The sequence below is a fragment of the Haliotis asinina genome, chromosome 2 (genome assembly GCF_037392515.1).
Source record: "Haliotis asinina isolate JCU_RB_2024 chromosome 2, JCU_Hal_asi_v2, whole genome shotgun sequence".
Taxonomy (NCBI): Eukaryota; Metazoa; Mollusca; class Gastropoda; order Lepetellida; family Haliotidae; genus Haliotis; species Haliotis asinina.
The window spans coordinates 46,308,495-46,333,648 of NC_090281.1; the positions used below are offsets into that span (position 1 = coordinate 46,308,495).

General features: G+C 40.2%; 2 protein-coding genes across 2 annotated transcripts; both read right to left on the reverse strand.

Moving 5' to 3' along the window:
• Positions 1-3,599: 3,599 nt before the first annotated feature.
• Positions 3,600-10,384, reverse strand: LOC137272588 (uncharacterized). Its single transcript, XM_067804979.1, has 6 exons — positions 10,344-10,384; positions 8,683-8,725; positions 7,221-7,330; positions 5,334-5,513; positions 4,561-4,607; positions 3,600-3,810 (listed from the first exon to the last, which is right to left on the reverse strand). Exons 2-6 carry the CDS (start codon positions 8,718-8,720, stop codon positions 3,673-3,675), a joined length of 513 nt encoding a protein of 170 aa, XP_067661080.1. The 5' UTR covers positions 8,721-8,725; positions 10,344-10,384; the 3' UTR covers positions 3,600-3,672.
• A 5,601-nt stretch (positions 10,385-15,985) lies between these two features.
• On the reverse strand, positions 15,986-21,834 carry LOC137272589 (uncharacterized). Its single transcript, XM_067804980.1, has 6 exons — positions 21,776-21,834; positions 20,725-20,767; positions 19,516-19,625; positions 18,055-18,234; positions 16,941-16,987; positions 15,986-16,166 (listed from the first exon to the last, which is right to left on the reverse strand). The coding sequence occupies exons 2-6, from the start codon at positions 20,760-20,762 to the stop codon at positions 16,029-16,031; spliced, it is 513 nt and encodes a 170-aa protein (XP_067661081.1). The 5' UTR covers positions 20,763-20,767; positions 21,776-21,834; the 3' UTR covers positions 15,986-16,028.
• Between the last annotated feature and the right edge of the window lie 3,320 nt (positions 21,835-25,154).

The following is a 25,154-nucleotide window of genomic DNA, read 5'->3' on the forward strand; positions in this document are numbered from 1 at the left end:
TTATAGGGAAAGTAATGGTTGTTAAAACTTTAGCACTTTCATTATTGGTGCATGTATTCACTTCACTCCTAAATCCTCCAAAGGAATTCATTAATAAATTAAACGATATATTTTATAAATCCATATGAAATGATAAGCGGGGTAAGATAAAGTGAACACTTATTAGAAAATGTGAAGAAGGGGGGCTCAGAATGGTTAATGTAAAGGTATTCATAAACTCATTAAAATTGTCAGTATCAAATAAATATCTTCAAAATGAAAATACTAGCCCTAGCACATTTCTTCCATTCAAGGATATATTACTGCTTGGGGCCAATACTGAACATTATGTAAATATAATGAATCCCTATTGGAAAGATGTGTTAGCGGCATGGGGAATATTTTATAGAACTCATAAAATTGATTTTACAGAGATTTCAACCATCAATTCCAAAACAGTAATTTTATTATTAGACATTTGTATCTTAACGGTATTCACTCTATAAGAGACTTGTGTAACGATCAAGGTATTTTGTCATTTATTGAACTTAAGACAACTTACAAAATATAAGGCACAGTTCTTGATTATTATCAGGTTCTTTCAAATATACCAAGAAAATGGAAACATAATGTTAGAAGTAATCTATTGATTGTTCATAATCATTATATTAGCACATCACTGATATACTTTCAGCACCAAAGAGATCCCGATATTCCTATGATAAACATATAAGTACTGAAAACTTTCCTTCTTCATGTGAAAAATGGCAACAACTCATTGACACTGTAATCCCATGGGAACATATTTTCAAAAATACGGAAGATGCACCAAAGATACTAAACTGATTTACTATCAATTTAAATTTATTAATAATTATATACATATAGAAAAAAAGAATTTGTTGAACTTTGCTCATTTTGTAACTTAGTGTCTGAAAATGTGTTTGGAATGTGAATGTGAGAAAACATTCTGGCTGAAAATGAAAGAATATATCGAGGATAAAACAACAGATTAATTTAACCTGACAAAATATACAGTTTTAATTGGGGGAAATAATACTGACCTAATGAACCATACACTTCTTGCTGGTAAAATATACAGTTTTAATTGGGGGAAATAATACTGACCTAATGAACCATACACTTCTTGCTGGTAAAATATACAGTTTTAATTGGGGGAAATAATACTGTCCTAATGAACCATATACTTCTTGCTGGTAAAATATACAGTTTTAATTGGTGGAAATAATACTGTCCTAATGAACCATACACTTCTTGCTGGTAAAATATACAGTTTTAATTGGTGGAAATAATACTGTCCTAATGAACCATATACTTCTTGCTGGTAAAATATACAGTTTTAATTGGGGGAAATAATACTGTCCTAATGAACCATATACTTCTTGCTGGTAAAATATACAGTTTTAATTGGGGGAAATAATACTGTCCTAATGAACCATACACTTCTTGCTGGTAAAATATACAGTTTTAATTGGGGGAAATAACACTGTCCTAATGAACCATATACTTCTTGCTGGTAAAATATACAGTTTTAATTGGTGGAAATAATACTGTCCTAATGAACCATACACTTCTTGCTGGTAAAATATACAGTTTTAATTGGTGGAAATAATACTGTCCTAATGAACCATATACTTCTTGCTGGTAAAATATACAGTTTTAATTGGGGGAAATAATACTGTCCTAATGAACCATATACTTCTTGCTGGTAAAATATACAGTTTTAATTGGGGGAAATAATACTGTCCTAATGAACCATACACTTCTTGCTGGTAAAATATACAGTTTTAATTGGGGGAAATAATACTGTCCTAATGAACCATACACTTCTTGCTGGTAAAATATACAGTTTTAATTGGGGGAAATAATACTGTCCTAATGAACCATACACTTCTTGCTGGTAAAATATACAGTTTTAATTGGGGGAAATAATACTGTCCTAATGAACCATACACTTCTTGCTGGTAAAATATACAGTTTTAATTGGGGGAAATAATACTGTCCTAATGAACCATACACTTCTTGCTGGTAAAATATACAGTTTTAATTGGGGGAAATAATACTGTCCTAATGAACCATACACTTCTTGCTGGTAAAATATACAGTTTTAATTGGGGGAAATAATACTGTCCTAATGAACCATACACTTCTTGCTGGTAAAATATACAGTTTTAATTGGGGGAAATAATACTGTCCTAATGAACCATATACTTCTTGCTGGTAAAATATACATCCATGTATCAGGTATTAAAAACACCAAGGTATCACTGGAAAAATGTCTAAAAATACTAGGTGTTATTTTCAAAACTGAAAAGTTTATTGCTAATAAGAATAATAAAATATTTCAAGCTGACCAAAAATGGTCACCACTACTGCCATATTTTCAGTGTGTAAATTTATAACATCTACCCATGTGAACATATGAACTCATGTCTTATTGTGCTGGTGCATTATGTATTTGTCTACTGAACTGAATGAATGCATTCGAGACATCAATTCACGGATATAGCGAGTATGGAACTATTTACATTTTCGTGATATTTCCTGAGCCGGTTGTAAAAGCAGGCTGTCGGTTCGTACCCGCCACTGACGTTAGGACCGCAGTTCTGAAGACTTGGGTCGGACTATATTCATAATCCGAGGAATCAAACAGTATATTTGGAATTCCTGGCTAGACAGATCCCAATTCCCTACGCCTTTGGTAAGTGCCGGTATGTGAGTGTTGTTGTTTGGTTGTGTTTCAGCCATACACCAACGACAGCCATTGCCGCTGGTGCTTTTGACAGCGTGTTTCCTGGATCAAACCCGATAATTGTTTGCCACACTTAATGTTTCAACTTCCAGAGGCTCCGTCCTCGCTTTATCACCTCGAAGTCTTCCAAGAAGCACGTCTTATCCTCTGTAAGACGCTGCCACGCACACACGCTCACGCATGTACACACGCGCAAGCATACACAGAGGTCATTCCCGGTGTCGTTATTTACCTGGAATATGGCTGAATGCGGCGTAAAACTATACCCACTTTATCCATCAGCCCTTAGCATTACAATATACTCCTAGATGTAATTTGGGGCAAATGGGAAGAACTGGAAGTTTGGCAATATGGAGAATGGGATATATATTTACTCTGAGTCTCAGTTAGGAGATTTACTAAACTTATGTTTCGAAATCTGAGGTAAGTTTCACGTGTAACGGATTTTGCAATAATCTTGATCTATATGCATTGTGCATTTACCTGTTATCGCTAAATTGGACAGGGGTTAGTATTTGCAGTATATCATCGTTTCTGGTGTGTGTTTGTACCCGTGCGTCAACCACTGCACTACATCACCGTGTTTGAGACGATGGCCTCCACTGCGAGGGGCATCTGGGATATCGCTCATAGCAATATTCCAGCAATATCACACTGAGGGAAACCAAAACTGGGTTTCACACATTGTACCCATGTTAGGAATCGAACCTGGGTATTCGGCGTGGAGAGCGAACACTTGCATATTTGGTCAACTCTGTAAATTATTCTGACGCTATGTCTTCATAGACATATATGTACAATTTTAATTTTAAGGCGCTGATTGATCAAAAAGCAAAGCAAAAATCTATCACAGAAAGGATTTTCTTTAAACGAAATATTCCTTGGCAGTAGATTAAACTTTTATTTATTAAACACATCTCTTATCCAAAGAATGGCTTCCCGAGGTGAAGGTGTGGGTTGTGTTGGTGGTGATTCGCGAGTTGCTGGTGGTGGGCTTGCACATGGACATTGTGAGCGTTGCCAGGCAACAGGCGTTGATTCTCAGCGTAGGCGTAAGCCTGTACATATGCACACATACATATATTGACAATCAATGAGAGAATAGTAGACTCGGTAAGAAGATGTACATGTTCAACAATTTCTATACATGCATTTCCTAGTGCATAGTTACCATTTTACCTTCTCATCTTGTGACGTCAAATCCAATGATTGCGAGTTCGAATCCCGGTTTGCCCCTGCGTTTCACCGCAGCGGTTACGGTCTAGTACCTTCGATTGGCTGAACCAGATATTCCAGTGATCGATGTTATGAGCATCGCATGGGATATGAATATTAAAAACACCTAAATCATAATTCTATTTTTCAAACATTCTATCTTTCACTGCTAACATCACACTGCATGATGGGATATTGTTAAAAGCGGCGTAAAATATAACTCGCGGGAGAAACATTCAATAACATATTTGTCGTGTAGTTTTACGCCGCACTCAGCAATATTCCAGCTGTATCCCGGCAGTCCGTAAATAATCGACTCTGGACCAAACAATCCTGTTATCGACAGCATGAGTACTGATCAATGTAACGATGACATGTGTTAACCAAGTCAGTGAGCCTGAACACTCGATCCCGTGAGTTGTTTCTTACGAAAAGCTTAGGTTGCTGAGGACCTCGGATCTTCTCGGAAGTTCTAACTCGGATCTTCACGGGTCTTCAATCTATATACTAGTTTAAATCGATTCGGAACTTAATGACAGAACAGCGATAGAAGCCTTACAAAGTATTACAGTAAGTTAGTACTCTATACTTACAATAGTCATATAGGCATCAAACTCTTGTCTGTCAAGAACGCCGTCAGCTAAAATTTAGGAACGGAACAATGTATACGCTTTGTATGCTTTAGTGGGTGAGAGGGTTTAGTTAACGCCGTCCACAGCAATAATCCAGCTATATGGCGGTGGCGTGTGCTATAGTAAAATTACAGGGAACAATATAGCAAGCATTAAAGTAATGAAAATAATGCATAAAATATCCAACTTAATACCTAGCTGAATACAAAACGTCAACTAAAACATAACCAACATATTAACATAGCTCAAATGTTCACCGAAACATATTTAGTGGAGCGTGAGAAATTAGCATTGACAGTTATATGAGTGAATCACCCTTACCCTTACTGTCATATACCTACTCTTAGTGTCCATACATCTACCTTTAGTGTCATATACCTACCCTTAGTGTCCATACATCCACCCATAGTGTCATATATCTACAATTAGGGTCCATACATCTACCTTTAGTGTCATATACCTACCCTTAGTGTCCATACATATACCTTTAGTGTCATATACCTACCCTTAGTGTCCATATATCTACCCTTGTTGCTCACATACCTACCATTTCGGTTCATATATACATCCTTGGAGTCCACACACCTACCTTTGACGTCGATATGATTACCGTTTCCGTACATATATCTACCCTTTGTTGTCATGTATCACCCTTTCGTGTTCAAGACCTATCATTGGCGTTCATATACTGCTACTGGCGTCCATTACACTACCCTTGACGTACACATACCTACCGTTACTGTCAGCAATGTTCATCATTGGGAGCAGGTCTTGTTCATCGATGATTTCATCCTTGTGACCGTCAAAGAAGGAGAAAAGCCCGTCAGCGATCTTCTCCGTGTCCCCGTAAGCTGCCGTCCAGAAGGCCTTGAAGTCCACCCGAGTCAGAGCCGTCGGGTCATTGACGCCAGGTGCTGCAACAGCAGATGCATGCATCTGAGTTTTGGCGCTATTGTTAACATTTCACACACTCGGTACTGACGGCCATACCATACCACAAACAGGATTCACTCACTTTGGACGTCCGTAGCGAGTCTTTGGAGTCATGTTTAGCTGCCCCCTTACGCTCTGAAGTGTACGTGTGTGTGTGCGTGCGTGCGTGCGTGTGTGTATTTTCATTTTTTCAGATTGGATAGGAAGTATGAGCGTTAAGAAGTTTTCAACGACAGACGTCTTACGATCGCACCACCTTGTTTCTTTATCACCATGCCTAACACAACGCAGGAGCCCCATACACACGCATGGGGTGTCATTCCTGATTTCGACGGGTTTCAAGGAGGTCGATAAATCATTGCAGATCATAATTTTTGACAGTCACCTTCCATCACACAATTGTTAGTGTTTGTTTGTAGCCTTTTGGGGGGCTTTGTTTGAAAATGGAAATCGTATATATGCAACTTTCACGTATTACACCAGTCGTATTTGTGATGGAAGTGCCCTCAAAACATTCATTATTATCACATCAACATTGACTCCGATGTACCTCCCAATTAAAAGTAAAAGTTAAGTTCCTATTTTTTCAAATAGTGGAGGTCTAAAAAACCGCAAACTTGGGGACAGTAGGCATGTCTCTAAGGATTCTAGTTTCGTTGCCACTCAAAACTGTAAAGACCCAAGCTGGGCTCCGTCTCTCATATAGCACTAAACTTTGGTGCAAGTTAATAGCGCGTAAAGGGCACGATGATGAAAGCGAAGCTACTGTTTGTGTTTAGAACGATGGAAGTTTGTTAAATACACCAAGTAAAGGAAATTAAAAACAACAACATGATATGTATCGATATTTAAACTACGTCAGTCGACAGTCGACAGTCGTCAGTCATGTTCTGAAACTCTTCCTCTGTGCATGAGCTCTAACGGTTGTAAGTGGTATGACATTACTCTCAGAGAGCGAAGGCGTCATGTTCCATTGACTACGTCGGGTGATTCCTTGATATCCGTGATTTTGTCTGAATAGTTGACTGAAAAAAATGAAATTTGCTCTGATAGATGTTGAATGACCGTAGGCAGACCAGGAGGCAGGGTGGCAGCTGCCCGTCTAGAATTCTTTTACAGATTACTTTTTATGCATCGAAGTATTGACTTAAGATTCTTTTAACGTTGACAGTGAGCCCCCTTATTAAGAAAAGTTAACTATGCCCCTGGTTATTCAGACGTATTAGTGAAAAAGAAAAACATGGTTATCAAGCAAAAGACTAAATAGTAATACTCAGTTAATAGTCCATAAGGCACTCGAGTTTGACTGTCAACGAGCATCGTGTATGAGCCAATCAGATTTCTCCAAACGAGGCATTTAATTTTTATGTTTTCATATGTCTACTGTGGATCTGTAATACCAAGAGTGTAATATTACAGTAGATGTCATTTGAAGACCGTATTTAATATCGATATCAAATATTTATTCACACGCTTTGCCTTGGATAAAACATAAAAACTTTGAGCAAAGTGAAAATATGGTTTGACCTCGCATGTTGCTACGTAAATATTGCAACGGCCGACGTCATGTACCGCTGAATGGCGTACACCGCCATACGTCAAATGACCAGTCGATGGCCGCACGAGACGTTGTTTCACAATGTTACACAGAAGTCGGGATTGTAAAAAGTAAGTGCACAAAAACGTACGTGGTCTCATCATCGACCGAAAGAACACCCCAATCTCGTCAGGAGTGAGATCACCGCCATTAGGGTTCATGTCCGCCCATATTTGGTCGAAGTTCTGAGCGAAGATAGGGCTGAAACGACAAATTACCAGTGTTATCACAAAGAATAAAGAATAAATAGGGAATTGAAAATTGTGCCTGGTTTGTTTGTTTTTAGTTTTTGTTTGTTTTGTTGTTGTTGTGTATTGTTAGGGTTTTGGGTTTTTTCACTTTTATTTATGTTTGGGGACTGGGTTGGGGTGGGGTGTGTCGCTGTTTTCTGTTGTTTCCTATCAGACTCAGAATATGTGTTATGTCATGGAACCATAACATTAACTTTATGTTATCCGGAAGAAGTAAAAATGTGTGTGGACAACAAGAGCAACAACAAGAGCAACAACAAGAGCAGCAGCAGCAACAACACCCATACAACATACAGTTCACCTTCCACTATCTAAGGCAAAGTGTGTTAAATCAGGACCGAAGCCAGCCCGAGGGGAGGAGGGGAGCTACACTAGAATTATTTTACAGAGTATTTTTTGTACATGAAAATACGTATTGATATTAACATTCTTTTGAGTGTCTACCCTGGCACCGAAGAAAAAAACTGAAGGCATATTGTGCAATACATAATGATACTTAACCAACTAAAGACTTCATTACTAAAAGGATTGCATAAACATATTTAACATGTTTAGTTCTGAACATTATGCACATAGCAAAACGTTTGAACAAAGAATTTTTATTAAAAAAATAATTTTAGATAAAACTATACATTACATAAATGGAGTACTTTCAGCTTCAGAAAGCAGGAAATTACATCTGACAGCATTTAATTTTATAAAAATTCACGGCGGAACAAGCTAAAAGATCCTCGGCTGCCCCTTGAACGTGAATATTACAACCCCTATTAAGAAACACTAAGTATGTCCCTGTAAAACGCAAAGTTCAAGAAGCACCGTCAGTGCTGTCGTATAATTGATGATGATATAAACATGCCCTTTGGAAGTCATATGTCTTGTTCTCCAAGGCTTGCGGGTAAACATTTCAGCAGTCAAAGAAAACAAACACTTATATGTCTCTTCTGAAAAGAGTGGCCCATACGGCTGATTTCACCATTCAGGTATGATGCTAATAAGCAAATTTTTGGATGATGGACGCCATTACACAGATTTTTGAATCTGCATCGTTGTGGTCTGTGAATACTCACATTTGGACGCAACAAACCAGTGATTCCTAGCATCATGACACATCCTTCTATTGCATCCAGATTTCGGTATTTATAGACCATTAGGATATAGCGGGAACTTCACCAACCAGGACGTGAAAGTGTGATTCCAATTTCAATCGAATGTGGTACTGGTGCAGTTATGGTCAAGGAATCCAAGGGGAATTTCAACAAGAGGAACGACGAGTTGATGACAGGTGGTGTTTGGTTGTCTTACCTGACTAGCAGCAGGATTCCCAGGAACAGTCGACTCATAGTGTCTGGAAGCAATGGAACCAAAATCTACATGGTTGCCCTGGTGACTAATAGAATGAGTGAACGAGTATGGTTTGACACCGCTTTTAGCAATCTTCCAATGTTCTCGGAGAGGGACACCGGAAATGAGCGTCACATCTTGTTCCCATGCGCCATACCGAAACATAAGTCTGATTAACCCCTTCAGATAATGACCTACGTTTCAGCCGATCCGAATTTTCTAGTGTGAAATTCAAAATAGACACCACTAACAACTCTGGGTAAAATGAATTCCTATTCCTTGTTTCATAAGAAAATGGTATTTACAAATGAATTTTAATTATAAAATTTGATAACGCCGTCTTTCTATACTTTATGTCGAGGTTCAGGCAGCACATCTTTACTATGGAATCACAGACCGCCCCTGTTTGGTGAGGTCGTAAAATGATTCGCAATGCGTCTGGCTCTGTTATTATTTTTTAAAATATTTTTTATCATTATTATTATTTTGGGGGTTTGGCAGAGCCTTGTTTTGAGATTTCCACGATTTCCAAGTAAGAGCTCGTTGTACTACATGTTTGCTAGGATTAGAAGGAGCGTAGTGTTGCAATATACAAGTACTTACACTTATCAGATTTTACTGATTAATATTCATGCATCCCGTTAAATGACATAGTCTAAAAATTCTGCACTGGTTATCGCACTAAGTTGCTCAATAGGACGGATCCCAGTAAACAGGAAATGAGACTGTTCTGTAATCAATGTTTTGACATGAAATCGAAAAGCGTCTTCGGCGTGACCAGTAAACATTAGGCTACCCCACCGCCCACTGACCAACAGAAGACACCGTTGCACTAGAGTTGATGTGTCTTTATGGGTATACGACAAGACAAAACAACAGTTGCACTAGAGTTGATGTGTCTGTATGGGTATACGAAAAGACAAAACGACAGTTGCACCTACGTCGGTGTGTATAGTATTACATTGGTACATAGCAATACTAGGTTTATTTGTTTGTGGCTTACATTGTTTGTGTCCAGAATGGACCAGAGAAACCAGTGACAACATGAGCATCAACTGGAATACGAAGTGTTAACCACATCAGCGAGTCTGACCGCCCAACCTCGTTAGTCGGGTTAGTCATGCTTGCGACAAGCATGGATGGTTGAGGACCAAGTCTTGGACCCGACACCATGACAATACGAAACAACAGTTGCATCTGAGTTGGGTGTTTATATCCTTATACGACCATAGAAAGCAACCCATGTACAAACGATGAACGGATGGTGTCATGAAACACAGTCCAGAGAAACAAGCTATCACAAGTGACCAATTCAAAACAGCAGATGGGATAATCAGTGCAACTATAATCATGAAAACGAATAAAGGGACACAAGAAATTACAAGTGTTCCTTTCTCCTTTTCCAGATGTCTTTCACTGTGAGTGAAATTCTGGGAATATATAAAGGAACACTTGTACTATCACGTGTTCCCTAATTTGTTTCCATGAGGATATATCTTAACTAAATAGTGGAATTACTGCTTCATAGCGCAACCGAAGCGATCCTAAAACTACCCAGCTGCATTAAACAAAGGAACTAAAATAAAGTTGATAAGCAACAGAATAACACCGTTTACACTTACGTTGTTGCGTGTCCTATCAGAGGAGCAGCGTTAACGATTATGCTTGAAGTGTCGAGTTTTTAAAACTGGTTTCTAGATAAGTAATCAAGATTATCAGCACACAGGATTGACGAAACACTTACCCTGGCGTTACTGAAACAACTGACATTTACCCCAGAGCTACGAGAACAATTGACATTTACCCTGGCGTTACTGAGACTACTCACAATCACGCCAGAGTTACTGAAACAACTGATATTTACACCCAGAGTTACTGGAACAACTCACATTTACCCCCAGAGTTACTGAAACAACTGATATTTACCCCCAGAGTTACTGGAACAACTGACATTTACCCCGGAGTTACTGGAACAACTGACATTTACCCCAGAGTTACTGGTACAACTGACATTTACCCTAGAGTTACTGGTACAACTGACATTTACCTATACTGGTACAACTGACCCTTAAACCCGAGTTACTGGAACAACTGACATTTACCCCAGAGTTACTGGTACAACTGACATTCGCCCCAGAGTTACTGGAACAACTGACATTTACCCCGGAGTTACTGGTACAACTGACATTTACCCTAGAGTCACTGGTACAACTGACATTTACCCATACTGGTACAACTGACACTTAAACCCGAGTTACTGGAACAACTGACATTTACCCCAGACTTACTGGTACAACTGACATTCGCCCCAGAGTTACTGGAACAACTGACATTTACCCCAGAGTTACTGGAACAACTGACATTTCCCCCAGAGTTACTGCTACAACTGATATTTACCCCGGAGTTACTGGAACAACTGACATTTACCCCAGAGTTACTGGTACAACTGACATTTACCCCAGAGTTACTGGTACAACTGACATTTACCCCAGAGTTACTGGTGCAACTGACATTTACCCCAGAGTTACTGGAACAACTGACATTTATCCAAGAGTTACTGGAACAACTGACATTTACCCCAGAGTTACTGGTACAACTGACATTCGCCCCAGAGCTACTGGAACAACTGACATTTTCCCCAGAGTTACTGGAACAACTGACATTTACCCCAGAGTTACTGGTACAACTGACATTTACCCCAGAGTTACTGGAACAACTGACATTTACCCCAGAGTTACTAGAACAACTGACATTTACCCCAGAGTTACTGGAACAACTGATATTTACCCCAGAGTTACTGGTACAACTGACATTTACCTCAGAGTTACTGGTACAACTGACACTTAAACCCGAGTTACTGGTACAACTGATATTTACCCCAGAGTTACTGGTACAACTGACATTTACCCCAGAGTTACTGGAACAACTGACATTTACCCCAGAGTTACTGGAACAACTGACATTTACCCCAGAGTTACTGGAACAACTGACATTTACCCCAGAGTTACTGGTACAACTGACATTTACCTCAGAGTTACTGGTACAGCTGACATTTTCCCCAGAGTTACTGGTACAACTGACACTTAAACCCGAGTTACTGGTACAACTGACATTTACCCCAGAGTTACTGGAACAACGGACTTTTACCCCAGAGTTACTGCTACAACTGACACTTAAACCCGAGCTACTGGAACAACTGACATTTACCCCGGAGTTACTTAAACAACTGAATTCTACCCCGGACTTACTGGAACAACTGACATTTACCCTGGCGTTACTGGAGCAACTGACATTTACCCTGGCGTTACTGGAACAAAGTGACATCTACCCCGGAGTTACTGGAACGACTGACATTCGCCCCAGAGTTACTGGGACAACTGACATTTACCCCAGAGTTACTGGTACAACTGACACTTAAACCCGAGTTACTGGTACAACTGATATTTACCCCAGAGTTACTGGTACAACTGACATTTACCCCAGAGTTACTGGAACAACTGACATTTACCCCAGAGTTACTGGAACAACTGACATTTACCCCAGAGTTACTGGAACAACTGACATTTACCCCAGAGTTACTGGTACAACTGACATTTACCTCAGAGTTACTGGTACAGCTGACATTTTCCCCAGAGTTACTGGTACAACTGACATTTACCCTGGCGTTACTGAAACAACTGACATTTACTCTAGAGTTACTGGAACAACTGACATTTACCCCAGAGCTACGAGAACAACTGACATTTATCCAAGAGTTACTGGAACAACTGACATTTACCTCAGAGTTACTGGTACAACTGACATTTACCCCAGAGTTACTGGTACAACTGACATTCGCCCCAGAGCTACTGGAACAACTGACATTTTCCCCAGAGTTACTGGAACAACTGATATTTACCCCAGAGTTACTGGTACAACTGACATTTACCCCAGAGTTACTGGAACAACTGACATTTACCCCAGAGTTACTGGAACAACTGACATTTACCCCAGAGTTACTGGAACAACTGACATTTACCCCAGAGTTACTGGTACAACTGACATTTACCCCAGAGTTACTGGTACAACTGACACTTAAACCCGAGTTACTGGTACAACTGACATTTACCCCAGAGTTACTGGTACAACTGACATTTACCCCAGAGTTACTGGAACAACTGACATTTACCCCAGAGTTACTGGAACAACTGACATTTACCCCAGAGTTACTAGAACAACTGACATTTACCCCAGAGTTACTGGTACAACTGACATTTACCTCAGAGTTACTGGTACAGCTGACATTTTCCCCAGAGTTACTGGTACAACTGACACTTAAACCCGAGCTACTGGAACAACTGACATTTACCCCGGAGTTACTTAAACAACTGAATTCTACCCCGGACTTACTGGAACAACTGACATTTACCCTGGCGTTACTGGAGCAACTGACATTTACCCTGGCGTTAGTGGAACAAAGTGACATCTACCCCGGAGTTACTGGAACGACTGACATTCGTCCCAGAGTTACTGGGACAACTGACATTTACCCCAGAGTTACTGGTACAACTGACATTTACCCCGGAGTTACTGAAACAACTGACATTTACCCTGGCGTTACTGAAACAACTGACATTTACTCTAGAGTTACTGGAACAACTGACATTTACCCCAGAGCTACGAGAACAACTGACATTTACCCCAGAGTTACTGGTACAACTGACATTTACCCCGGAGTTACTGAAACAACTGACATTTACCCTGGCGTTACTGGAACAACTGACATTTACTCTAGAGTTACTGGAACAACTGACATTTAAGCCAGAGCTACTGGAAAAACTGACATTTACCCCGGAGTTACTTAAACGTCTGACATTTACCCCGGAGCTACTTAAACAAATGAATTTTATCCCGGAGTTACTGGAACAACTGTCATTTACCCTGACATTACCGGAACAACTGACATTTACCCCGGAGCTACTTAAACAACTGAATTTTACCCCGGAGTTACTGGAACAACTGACATTTACCCCAGAGTTACTTAAACAACTGACATTTAAACCAGAGCTACTGGAACAACTGACATTTACCCCGGAGCTACTTAAACAAATGAATTTTATCCCGAAGTTACTGGAACAACTGACATTTACCCCGGAGTTACTGGAACAACTGTCATTTACCCTGGCATTACCGGAACAACTGACATTTACCCCGGAGCTACTTAAACAACTGAATTTTACCACTGAGTTACTGGAACAACTGACATTTACCCCAGAGTTACTTAAACAACTGACATTTAAACCAGAGCTACTGGAACAACTGACATTTACCCCGGAGTTACTTAAACGTCTGACATTTACCCCGGAGTTACTTAAACGTCTGACATTTACCCCGGAGTTACTTAAACAACTGAATTCTACCCCGGAGTTACTGGAACAACAGACATTTACCCCAGAGTTATTGGAAGTCATGACATTGAGCGCGAATATATCACTGTTAGTTTGGAAGAAAACGTATGTCAATAATCTTTCAGACTAACCATAAATGACCTCAAATTCTGGCCACGATCATTTCTGAATTTATGCACACTGTTTTATGTAGCCATTAAACGGTAAGTAATTTTTATGACGGATACCACGTCACATGAACGTTCAGAAAGTTGATGGGCGTTTGTCTGTTCGAAAACAGAATGAGTGCAGATCTTAGTAATTGAACATCATTCCAACCCAGCTCTGCAAGGGCAGATGAGGTAAGGTATGCGAGGTAAGGTGCTACATATATCTGCAGTTCTCAAAACCGTGGCAATGTAGCAAAAGCCTCCAGATAAAGATTTTTTAGCCAAATTCGACGCTGACTTCGAAGATCGTGCATTTTAGTTCGCCTTGGAATAAATGTATATGTTTGTCAATGGGTGTCATCAGGACGGAAGAATACATTCGAGATATCAATTCACGGATATAACGAGCATGGAACTATTTACATTTTCGTGATATTTCCTGAGCTTGTTGTAAAAGCAGCATGTCGGTTCGTACCCGCCACTCAGGTTAGGACCGCAGTTCCAAGGACTTGGATCTGCCTTTATTCATAATCCGAAGAATCAAACAGCATATTTAGAATTCCTGGCTAGACAGTCCCCAATTCCCCACGGCTTTGGTAAGTGTCGGTATATGAGTGTTATTGTGTGGCTGTGTTTCGCCGTAAACCAGCGTGTTTCCTGGGTCAAACCCGATAATTGTTTGCCACACTTAATGTTTCAACTTCCAGAGGCTCCGTCCTCGCTTTATCCCCTCGAAGTCTTCCAAGAAGCACGTGTTATCCTCTGTATGACGCTGCAACGCACACACGCTCATGCACGTACACACGTGCATGCACACACAGAGGTCATTCCCGGTGTCGTTATTTACCTGGAATATGGCTGAATGCGGCGTAAAACTATACCCACTTTATCCATCAGCCCTTAGCATTACAATATACTCCTAGCTCTACAGCGCGATATCACTATAGCGCGCTCATTAGCGAGCGCTCAGCAGTCCCGGGTCGCGCGCCCGGTAAACTGCACTCTAGCCTACTCCTAGATGTAATTTGGGGCAAATGGGAAGAACTGGAAGTTTGGCAATATGGAGAATGGGATATATATTTACTCTGAGTCTCAGTTAGGAGATTTACTAAACTTATGTTTCGAAATCTGAGGTACGTTTCACGTGTAACGGATTCTGCAATAATCTTGATCGATGTGCATTAGAGCTGTGACAATATATCGTAGCATCGATAATCGTGATATTTTATCAGACGATAAACATGTCGATGCCTTAACATTCTTAATTTTCACTAGAAAATGACGGTTATGTGAAAATTTAAACTGTTGCGTGATATAAAAGTTATACAATTGTAAAGAAAATATCTAAAAATAGCACATCATGATGTCCATCGAATAGAATCGTATCGTTTCAAGATATCGCGATACGTATCGTATCGTGAATCTTCTGTATCGTCACCCCTCAAATGTGCATTCACCTGTTATCGTGGAGTTGGACAGGGGTTAACATTTGCCGTGTATCATCGTTCCTGTTGTGTGTGTTTGTACCCGTGCGTCAACCACTGCACTACATCACCGTGGAACAATGGGCACCACTGCGAGGGGCATCTGGGATGGCGACATCGCTTTTAGCAATATTCCAGCAATATCACACCGGGGGGAACCAAAATTCGGCTTCACTCATTGTACCCATGTTAAGAATCGAACCTGGGTATTATATCGTGGAAATGATTTTCTCAAAACGACATATTCCTTGACAGTAGATTAAATTTTTATTTATTAAACACATCTCTTATCCAAAGAATGGCTTCCCGAGGTGAAGGTGTGGGTTGTGTTGGTGGTGATTCGCGTGTTGCTGGTGGTGGGCTTGCACATGGACATTGTGAACGTTGCCAGGCAACAGGCGTTGATTCTCAGCGTAGGCGTAAGCCTGAACATATGCACACATACATATATTGACAATCAATGAGAGAATTTTACACTCGGAAAGAAGATGTACATGTTCAACAATTTCTATACATGCATTTCCCAGTGTATAGTTACCATTTTACCTTCTCATCTTGTTACGTCAAACCCAGTGATTGTGGGTTCGAATCCCGGTTTGCCCCCATCCTGTTTCTAGGTTCAACAACATACGGTGGGTTTCACCGCAGCGGTTACAGTATAGTACAATCTAGACAATGCAGTGATCGACATTATGAGCATTGCATGAAATATGAATATTAACACCACCTAAATTATAATTCAATTTTCAAACATTTTAGAAACTTATTACTATCTTTCACTGCTAACATCACACTGCATGATGGGATATTGTTAAAAGCAGCTTAAAATATAACTCGCGGGAGAAGCATTCAATAAAATATTTGTCGTGTAGTTTTACGCCGCACTCAGCAGTATTCCAGCTGTATCCCGGCAGTCCGTAAATAATCGACTCTGGACCAGACAATCCTGTTATGGACAGCATGAGTACTGATCAATGTAACTGGGATACGATGACATGTGTTAACCAAGTCAGTGAGCCTGAACACTCGATCCTATGATCCTCGATCTTATGAAAAGCTTAGTTGCTGAAGACCAGTTCTAACTCGGATCTTCACGGGTCTTCAATCTATATACTAGTTTAAATCGATTAGCAACTTAATGGGAGAACAGCGATAGAAGCCTTACAAAGTATTATAGTGAATCAGTACTCTATACTTACAATAGTCATATAGGCATCAAACTCTTGTCTGTCAAGAACGCCGTCAGCTAAAATTTAGGAACGGAACAATGTATACGCTTTGTATGCTTTAGTGGGTGACAGGGTTTAGGTAACGCCGCCCACAGCAATATTCCAGCTATGTTGCGGCGGCGTATGCTATAGTAAAAATTACAGGGAACAATATAGAAAGCATTAAAGTAACAAACATGATGCACAAAATATCCAACTTAATACCTAGCTGAATACAAAATGTCAACTAAAATATAACCAACACACCAGCATAGCTCAAATGTTCACCGAAACATATTCAGTGCAGCTTGACAAGATAGCATTGCCAGTTATATGAGTGGATCAACGAAGACACCAGGTGGTCACGGAAAAGGTAAACACGTTCTATCTTGCCCGTAGCACCAGTTTCACGAGTAAGTGAGTTTAGTTTTACGCAACACGCAGCAATATTCCAGGTATATGGCGGCCGTCTGTAAATAATCGAGTCTGGGCCAGACAATTCAGTGATCAACTGCATGAGCATCGATCTGTCCATTTTGGAACCGTCGTGTGTTTTGTCTCACACAGCAGTAGGGGTGGAAGGGTAGCTTAGTGGTTAAAACTTCCGCTCGTCACGCTGAAGTCCCTACCCTCAGTGTCCATACATCTACCCTTAGTGCCATATACCTACCCTTAGTGTCCATACATCTACCCTTAGTGTCCATACATTTACCCTTAGTGTCCATACATCTACCCTTAGTGCCATACATCTACCCTTAGTGTCCATACATCTACCTTTAGTGTCATATACCCACCCTTAGTGTCCATACATCTACCATTAGTGTCATATACCTACCCTTAGTGTCCATACATATACCTTTAGTGTCATATACCTACCCTTAGTGTCCATGTATCTACCCTTGTTGCTCACATACCTTCCGTTTCGGTTCATATATACATCCTTGGCGTCCACACACCTACCCTTGGCGTCCACATGATTACCGTTTCCGTACATATATCTACCCTTTGCTGTCATATGTCACCCCTTCGTGTTCAAGACCTATAATTGGCGTTCATATACTGTTATTGGCGTCCATTACACTACCCTTGACGTACACATACCTACCGTTAGTGTCAGCAATGTTCATCATTGGGAGCAGGTCTTGTTCATCGATGATTTCATCCTTGTGACCATCTATGAAGGAGAAAAGCCCGTCAGCGATCTTCTCCGTGTCCCCGTAAGCTGCCATCCAGTAGGCCTTGAAGTCCACCCGAGTCACAGCCGTCGGGTCATTAACGCCAGGTGCTGCAACAGCAGATGCATGCATCTGAGTTTTGGCGCTATTGTTAACATTTCACACACTCGGTACTGACGGCCATACCATACCACAAACAGGATTCACTCACTTTGGACGTCCGTAGCGAGTCTTTGGAGTCATGTTTAGCTGCCCCCTTACGCTCTGAAGTGTACGTGTGTGCGTGCGTGTGTGTATTTACACATTTTGAGACTGGATAGGAAGTATGAGCGTTAAGAATTTTTTTCAACGATAGACGTCTTACGTCTGGGTTTTTTTTTGTTTTTTGTTTTTTGTTGTTTTTTGTGTTGTTTTGTTTTGTTTTGTTTTGTTTTGTTTTTTTTGGGGGGGGGGGGTTGTTGCTGTTGTTGTTGTTGGGGTTTTTGTTGTTGTTGTTGTTGTTGAAAATGGAAATCGTACATATGCAACTTTCACGCCATACACCAGTCATCTTTCAAGAGCGTATTTCTGCATTCAACTATTGTCATAAGGTAGTGTCCTAAAAACATTCATTATCATCACATCAAAACTGATTGACTCCGATGTATCTCCCAATTAACCCGATATATCTCCCAGCCATAAAGTAAAAATTAAGTTCCCCTACTTTTTCGGAAGGTTAGTATGTTGAATATTTGTTCCTAAACGTTAGGAACATTCTTGGAAGTTGTTATGAAAGGGCTTTTTTCTGCTGTTACCATTATCGAACACAAATAAAGGAAGGCCAAAGACGCAAGACTGAACAATACGCGTGCCTCTAACGATTCCACTTTCGTTGATTAAGCTGGGCTCGTCTTTGGGGGACTTCTTTCACAGATTGCTTTTTATGTATCATAGTACTATGCCCCCTGGTTATTCAGACGTATTAGTGAAGAAGAAGAAAATGGTTATCAACGAAAAGACTAAATATTAACACTAATAATCCACAAGGTACTCGAGTTTCGACTGTCAACGAGCACCGTTTATGAGCCAATCACAGTTCTCCTAACGAGACATTTAAGTTTTCTATGGAGTGTAATATTGCAGTACATGTCATTTGAAGACCGTATTTAATATCGATATCAAATATTTATTCACACGCTTTGCCTTGGATAAAGAACAAAAACTCTGAGCAAAGTGAAAATATGGTTTGACCTCGCATGTTGCTACGTAAATATTGCAACGGCCAACGTCATGTACCGCTGAATGGCGTACACCGCCATACGTCAAATGACCAGTCGATGGCCGCACGAGGCGTTGTTTCACAATGTTACACAGAAGTCGGGATTGTAAAAAGTAAGTGCACAAAAACGTACGTGGCCTCATCATCGACCGAAAGAACACCCCAATCTCGTCAGGAGTGAGATCACCGCCATTAGGGTTCATGTCCACCCATATTTGGTCGAAATTCTGAGCGAAGATAGGGCTGGAACGACAAATCACCAGTGTTATCACAAAGAATAAAGAATAAATAGGGAATTGAAAATTGTGCCTGGTTTGTTTGTTTTTAGTTTTGTTTGTTTTGTTGTTGTTGTGTATTGTTAGGGTTTGGGTTTTTTCTTTTATTTATGTTTGGGGACTGGGTTGGGGTGGGGTGTGTCGCTGTTTTCTGTTGTTTCCTATCAGACTCAGAATATGTGTTATGTCATGGAACCATAACATTAACTTTATGTTATCCGGGAGAAGCAAAAACGTGGGTGGACAACAAGAGCAACAACAACAGCAGCAGCAACAACAACACCCATACAACATACAGTTCACCTTCCACTATCTAAGGCAAAGTGTGTTAAATCAGGACCGAAGGCAGCCCGAGGATAGGAGGGGAGCTACACTAGAATTATTTTACAGAGTATTTTTTGTACATGAAAATACGTACTGATATTAACATTCTTTTGAGTGTCTACCCTGGCACTGAAGAAAAAAACTGAAGGCATATTGTGCAATACATAATGATACTTAACCAACTAAAGACTTCATTACTAAAAGGATTGCATTCAATTCACATGACTCCAAAATATTGACCAAGCCTAAAGATATCATGTACATGATGTAAATGTCACGAGCAGTTTCTGAACTGTCAGCTGATTGTAATAATACAGTTATTGTATGTACCTGAACCGAACAAAACCGATGTTTTACATTTATTCAGATATAAACATATTTAACATGTTTAGTTCTGAACATTATGCACATAGCAAAACGTTTGAACAAAGAATTTTTATTTAAAAGAAACTTTTAGATAAAACTATACATTACATAGATGGAGTACTTTCAGCTTCAGAAAGCAAGAAATTGCATCTGACAGCATCTACTTTTAAAAATTCACGGGAAAACAAGCTAAAACATACTCGACCGCCTCACGACAACGAACGTGAATATAGCGGGAATTTTACAAACCAGGACATGAAAGTTTGATTCCAATTTTAATCGAATGTGGTACTGGTGCAGTTATGGTCAAGGAATCCAAGGGGAATTTCAACAAGAGGAACGACGAGTTGATGACAGGTGGTGTCTGGTTGTCTTACCTGACTAGCAGCAGGATTCCCAGGAGCAGTCGACTCATAGTGTCTGGAAGCAATGGAACCAAAATCTACATGGTTGCCCTGGTGACTAATATAATGGGTAAACAAGTATGGTTTTACATCGCTTTTAGCAATCTTCCAATGTTCCTGGCGACTGACACCGAAAATGGGCATCACACCTTGCTCCCATGTGCGTAATCGAAAAGCTTTTTCGGCGTGACAAGTAAACGTTAGGTTGCCCCACCGCCCATTGACCAATAGGAGACACGGGTGGACTAGAGTTGGTGTCTCTGTATGGGTATATGACAAGACAAAACAACAGTTGCACCTTCGTCGGTGTGTCTACATTGGTAGATGGCAATATTATGTCTATTTGTTGGTGGTTTAGAGACATACTCTGTGATATTCCAGCTGTCTTGTGCGGTCTGTAAATGGACCAGACAATCAAGTGACAGCATGAACTTCAGTCTCAACAACTGGAATACGTTGAGCGAGCCTCAACACATCAGCGAGCCTGACCACCCCACCCCGTTAGTCTCCTCTTCCGACAAGCATGGGTGGTTGAGGACCAAGTCTTACCCGACACAATGACAATACGAAACAACAGTTACATCTGAGTTGGGATGTCTATATCCTTATACGACCATAAAATGCAACCCATGTACAAACTATGAACGGATGGTGTCATTAAACACTGGCTCCAGAGAAACAAGCTATCACAAGTGACCAATTCAAAACAGCAGATGGGATAATCGGTGCAAGTATGTTCATGAAAACGAATAAAGGGACACAAGAAATTACAAGTGTTCCTTTCTCCTTTTCCAGATTTCTTCACTAGGCATATATTGCACTGTGGGTGAAATTCTGGGAATATATATAGGCACACTTGTACTATCACGTTTTCCCCAATTTGTTTCCATGAATATATATCTTAACTGAAGAGTTGAATTGCTGCTTCATAGCGCAACCGAAGCGATCCTAAAACTACCCCAGCTGCAGTAGACAAAGGAAATAAAATAAAGTTAAGCGACAGAATAACACCTTTTACACTTACGTTGTTGCGTGTCCTATCAGAGGAGCAGCGTTGACGATTATGCTTGAAGTGTCGTGTTTTTAAAACTTTTGTGTTCTAGTTAAGTAATCAAGATTATCAGCACACAGGATTGACGTAACATTTAAAATATACGGTGGATCAAATCTAATGTACTTAATTTCTCGCTACAAAAGTTCATATTTTGGACAATAAATCCATAAATATCGTCCTGTATGAAGCATGTAATGAGTGAATAAATGAGTGTATTTCACGACATTATTATTAATAGTCAGCCTATGAAGCAGATGCCTGGAAATAGTCGTGTTTGGACCAGTCAACTCTTATACTGGTATTGTGAACAACGTTCCCGAGCCTGGCCATCCGATTCCCTTTGTATCCTCTTGGATCCAGTTCAAGTCCTCCTGACGGGACGGTGGAGTAGCCTAGTGGTTAAAGCGTTCTCTCTTCAAACCGAAGACCGGGTTCGATTCCTCACATGGGCACAATAGTCTGTTTCTGGTGCCCTTAGCCGTGATATTGCTGGACTACTAAACTCACTCACCACTATCTACTGAGCTTGACCATGGGTCCTAATCTGCATGTTCTCATCTTGGTGTATGCAGACTGTTGTTTCAAATCTAGGGAGATAACTCTCTCGTTTATATTCTAGTATGGTGTGCTTCTTTGTAACTGAGTTGTCATCGATAATTTCCTGTTAGTGACTGATTATAAGCTTATCATAATAAGTTGTGTTTTATGGTTGAGGTACTCCTTGCCAAGAAACGCATTTATGTCAAATAAAGTTACGGCAAAATTCAGGCATCATTACTTCAAGAATGTAAATGTGACACAATTGCATGAGCACATACGGCAGTTCGGCATGGCACCGCTTTCATTAAGCCATCTCCTCGTTATACTTCGAATCATGCCATCATGATTTGTAAAACCCCGGAAGTGATAACCCGGAAGTAATGTAACACGTGCACCACAATGCCGAAGCCAACGATCAAGGCATGGCGCTAGCAAACAATGAAACAATGGAGTCGAATCTAAGACTAGAGTCCACGGTGGTAGTTTTCCGGTGTGCTAAAGGAGGCGACTCTACATGGTAAATAATGAGTGAGTGAGTTAACATTTAACGTCACATCGGCAACATTGCAGCCATTCAGTGACAAGAAATGTTGCAGATACACAATAAATAGAAGCATTTAAAGAACCAGGCATCGACGGACTGGAAAATAACTAGTGTGTCACGAAAAGATTTAAAGTAGCTAGCACGTATTTTTAAAAGCAGAAACCTATTTTCGACAATACCATCTGAAAATGGGCTATGTATAGCCAACAACTGAAGGTAGATCACCATACTAGGGTCCATGGGGACCAACATTACTTTTGATACCTGCATAGACCCTAGCTGGATTTCAACCATTCCTTCGATCATTGGCTATTATGCTGAGGTTTAGCCATACAGTAAAATGACAGAAATACTGAGATTAAAAACATGTTAGACTTAAATTTACTTTGAATGTTTTGGGACTTACGTACACTCTCAGGAGGACAATAATTTTGCAATACTTCAACTCACTTTGACAATTTAAGTTACTAATCTAAACTTCAAATCCTAAAATATTTATCTGCAAATCAGTTAACAAGTCTAAGCCTTTTAAAATGCAATAATGAAATAAGAATTGTTGTGATTAAAACGATCCTTCATAGTTCGTGATTCAAAATATTTATCCCTTGTGTTGGAAAATTCAACACGTGCTTGACCGTGATTCTTTCATCACAAGGGATGCAGAATGGAGGATCTTCACCTTTCTATAGGTACTCATGAGTATATCTCGTGTTGCCAATACGACATCGTCATATGATGAACTCTTCAAATCTGGGCTGACAACCCAAGTGATGAATAACAACGTCTCGGAGGGCGACAAACGAGGTCCACCTTGGAGAACGTGCCTCGCCAGGTGTAGTGTGAAAGAGTGAGAGTTGTGTCGCTAAGTCAAAATGAGTAACTACCGGGCTATTTGGACCATCCGTGACAGATCTAAATATGGCCCAGGGTCTCCTTTCACAAAGCACTAAGGTGGTCGTAAATCACTATAATGACCTTAGTGCAATGTTAAATAATGGGAGTTAAGGTTAAGCTTTGTAAAGGTTGTTTCGTGAAAGGAGCCCCTGGCTGCGACATTTCACGTGATCATCTTGGCTAATATTGGCATTACAGCGGCGTGACGTTAACATGGCACTGTGGATGGTGCATCCGTACATGCATAACTCTATATATAGACAGCAACAGGTGAAATAGGAATATACTTTCACTGTGGTACACGTTTCTTCCAATGAGATTAACAGCTCGTTGAACCTGAAACACATTTAATTGGTTCATTTCCTGATGATTAGTCAACAGCTACCCCAGGACCAGACAGGTAAAACAAAACACGGTGGTCGATCTCATGAGCACTGAGCCATAATCATTTGTCTTTCAACATTCATTTAACCATCCTTTGTAACAGGCACCGAGTGCTGGGGTCGATCTCACGAAGCCTTTACGATCTCATGAAACTGTAATATAGCAATAAAGAATACCTTTTACTCATTTTCGATTTTCGAAGTCGTGCTAACAACAGAATTATTTATGCTAGTTTTGTCAACGTAAAACTCATGCGCTGCACAGCTGTATTTAATACATTCTCTGTGTACGTCTCACTCGTGAAGATGCAGGTTAGAATTGGTCTTCAGCAACTCATGCTTGCCGTAAGAGGTGACTGACAGGATGGTCAGACTCGCTGACTTGACTGACACGTCATCGTATCCAAATTGCGTAGATCGATGCTCATGCGGTCGAAAAGAAAAATCAAATAAAACTTTAAAGAACTTTAGCTTACATATGACAGCGAATGGGGCAGTTGAAAGCATCAGTCTGGAACGGTAAAAATTTATTGGGGTCGAATGTATAGTTTGGCATGAAATGCATGTGGACCCGGGTTTTGTAAGTAACTCTTCATTCAATGATCCAACTGATCTCAAACTTTGCAAGTGGGTGTTTAGTCAGACAACTTAATTACACTGTAAATCACCGATGTTGTGCATTTCTGTGAAAGAATCTGTCTATGTAACTGTCAACAAAACAAACAGCAGAACGCTGACAGCTTGCAGAGGGAGGGAGCCAATGACCTGTAACAGCGGCAGAGGGATATGCATTTCATGCCAAACTACAATCTGTACAAATGGCACCACTGCATGTTCGTGGTAGTGATCCACTACGTCATTGTAAAACATATGTGTAGTTTTGCTTCACAAAAAATTGTACACTTACAATCTATGTGGCAATGACGCCATAAACATCAAATATAGTCGACTACCATGGCTTGTCTTAGAAATATTTTAATCCTTAAAT

What these genes read in the sequence shown, in the direction of transcription:
- LOC137272588 (XM_067804979.1), bottom strand. Translation starts at nt 8,720, where the DNA reads ATGAGTCGACTGTTCCTGGGAATCCTGCTGCTAGTCAG. An exon ending in GAACATTGCTGACAGTAACG is followed by an intron (nt 4,608 to 5,333) that starts GTAGGTATGTGT and finishes CCTAAATTTTAG; the next exon opens with CTGACGGCGTTCTTGACAGA. An exon ending in TTGATGCCTATATGACTATT is followed by an intron (nt 3,811 to 4,560) that starts GTAAGTATAGAG and finishes GCATATGTACAG; the next exon opens with GCTTACGCCTACGCTGAGAA.
- LOC137272589 (XM_067804980.1), bottom strand. Translation starts at nt 20,762, where the DNA reads ATGAGTCGACTGCTCCTGGGAATCCTGCTGCTAGTCAG. An exon ending in TCGGTCGATGATGAGGCCAC is followed by an intron (nt 18,235 to 19,515) that starts GTACGTTTTTGT and finishes CTGCTGTTGCAG; the next exon opens with CACCTGGCGTTAATGACCCG. An exon ending in GAACATTGCTGACACTAACG is followed by an intron (nt 16,988 to 18,054) that starts GTAGGTATGTGT and finishes CCTAAATTTTAG; the next exon opens with CTGACGGCGTTCTTGACAGA.